This window comes from Eurypyga helias, unplaced genomic scaffold, assembly GCF_000690775.1.
Source record: "Eurypyga helias isolate BGI_N326 unplaced genomic scaffold, ASM69077v1 scaffold33689, whole genome shotgun sequence".
Lineage (NCBI taxonomy): Eukaryota > Metazoa > Chordata > Aves > Eurypygiformes > Eurypygidae > Eurypyga > Eurypyga helias.
This window is the reverse complement of record NW_010270662.1, coordinates 2,759-4,786: the sequence shown is the minus strand read 5'-3', so window position 1 is coordinate 4,786 and position 2,028 is coordinate 2,759. Positions and strand designations below refer to the sequence as shown.

Sequence of the window (2,028 nt, the reverse complement as noted above, 5' to 3'; positions counted from 1 at the left end):
TCCCGCTGCGCCTGCTCCCGCTGCTTCCGCTGGGCTTTCTGCGCCCGCTTCTTCTCCAGCTTCTTGGCCTCCATCTCCTGCGTCAGGGGCCCTGGCACCTGGGGACAGAGGGCGATCAGCATCTCCCACCCATTTTTTTCGAGGGGTGCTTTGCTTGGGGTCCCCCAGCCCTGGCAGCGAGGGCAGAGGCCCACCTTGGCACGGCTGTAGTCGTACTTGTCCGGATGGTCCACCATGAACTTGCGGAAGGCGTTGCGGGTCGTTTTGTCAGCAGAGACGCAGTAGGGTGTCCTGTCCTGCCTGTCTCTGCAGGACAAGGAAGACCAGCTCACCCTCCCATCTTCCCGACGGTCCCACTGGGCTGTGGGTGACGCTGGCACCCGTCTCCGTGGCTGAGACAGGAGCTGCTGGGCTCCCACAGCTCACGGGCTGCTGGGCCGTACCTGAGGGCAGGGTCGGACCCCGCCTCCAGCAGCAGCCATACAGCCTCGGCCTCGCCGGCACTTGCCGCCACGTGAAGCAGGGTGGAGCCATGCTCATCCACGGGCTGGTTGAGCAGGGAGTGGGGGATATCCAGGGACTCTGTGCTCACCCCATCCTCGTCGTCCTCCAGCAGGCCCCCGTGCTCCGACAAGCCCAGGAGGTGTCGCAACATCCTCACATCCCCCAATTTGCTGGAGGTGAAGAGGACATTGCAGACCTGGGACTGAGGGTCTTCTGCAAGGGAAAAACGGGGAGTCTGATGGCTCCCTGGGCAGAGGGGTGCTCTGGTGCAACCAGGAAACCCACAGCGTGCAGTTAAAGCATCATCCTGCTAGCTGGATTTGGGAACTGCAGGATCTCCAACACCTTCAGAGTCTGTGACGATGTACCATGGCACTGCTGGGCACTACTGGCAGCGGCCGAGCCCTCTCCCTAAAAGAGACCCTCTCCAAGCCTCCCAGCACGCCTGGCTGAGCCTGACGCTGGGTCAGAGCTATGCTCTGCACAGAAGCTCTTCCAAAGGCACGTGGCTGCACCACAGCCACCCCACACCCAGCTGGGCACCTGCGTGACAACATGCTCTTCACCCCGCTGCCAGGCCCCCAGCAAAGGGGGCAGGCATCCACCCGGCCCAGCACCGCACCCCACTTACCTTCATCATACCAGGAAAAGGGCACAGCCCCAGCTACCCCCTGCAGCTCCAGGCTGGGCTGCCCACACTGGGTACCATGGCATCCGGAATCTTCGGCACGGGGCCCTGAGCAGGGAGCACATGGTGAGGAAGAAGGCTGGGGCCAGCCTGTACCCCCCGCCAGTTCTTCCCCCTCACCTTTCTCCACCTTCTTGTCCCTCTTCTTCTTCCTTCTGCGGTTTCGCTTGGGCATCACTTCGAACTCTCGGAGGTCCAAGGTCCCCAGTGTCATTTCCACAGTCTCCAGTTCCCCTAAAGGGCTTTCCCCCTCCTCTTCCTCCTCCTCTGGGGCTGAGGGAGGTGGTAAGACAGGGGCTGAGGCCCCACACAGAGCATGAATCACTCAGGGCTCTCATCCAAGCACACCCTGCCCCTCTCCTGCCCAGCATGAGGCCGTGCTCTGCATAGCCCCACTGTGGTCCCAGGCCCTGCCACGGGGCAGCAAATCTGGACCCACACCATAACACCAGACCCCCCCCGCCTGCTCAGAGACGTATGTCCTTCCGGCTCAGCTCACCACTTGTGTCCTCCCGAGTGGGATCCACCTCTGCTTTCTGCCGCCCCTTCTGCCAGCCCTTCCGAGGGGATCCAGCGATGTCCTCCAGCGGTGTGTCCTTCCCTGGGCAGCAAGGGTGCTCCTGTCACTGCCTGGGGAGTCTCCAGGCAGTGACAGGAGCACCCCATGTCTCCAAGGACTGAGGGTTGGGGAGAGCTAGCACCTCAATCCCATAGGGCAGCATCCCCTAACACACATGGGATTACACAAGGGACCATGTCACCCCCCCTTGCTCCGACCCACAGACACTGGGGCACCAGGGCCAGGCCGACTCACCATACACCTGCAGGCCGGGCCG

At 62.8% G+C, this 2,028-nt stretch overlaps 1 protein-coding gene across 1 annotated transcript in view; it reads right to left on the bottom strand.

Moving 5' to 3' along the window:
• The window catches only part of ANKZF1 (ankyrin repeat and zinc finger domain containing 1), a gene marked incomplete at its 5' end in the record, with an annotated part of 6,060 nt that overhangs the window by 1,277 nt on the left and 2,755 nt on the right, over positions 1-2,028 (bottom strand). Inside the window, 6 exons of the mRNA XM_010158543.1 lie at positions 7-98; positions 195-306; positions 444-717; positions 1,136-1,240; positions 1,313-1,489; positions 1,692-1,793. Coding sequence (XP_010156845.1) covers positions 7-98; positions 195-306; positions 444-717; positions 1,136-1,240; positions 1,313-1,489; positions 1,692-1,793 — 862 coding nt within the window. The remainder of the gene's footprint in view (positions 1-6; positions 99-194; positions 307-443; positions 718-1,135; positions 1,241-1,312; positions 1,490-1,691; positions 1,794-2,028) is intronic.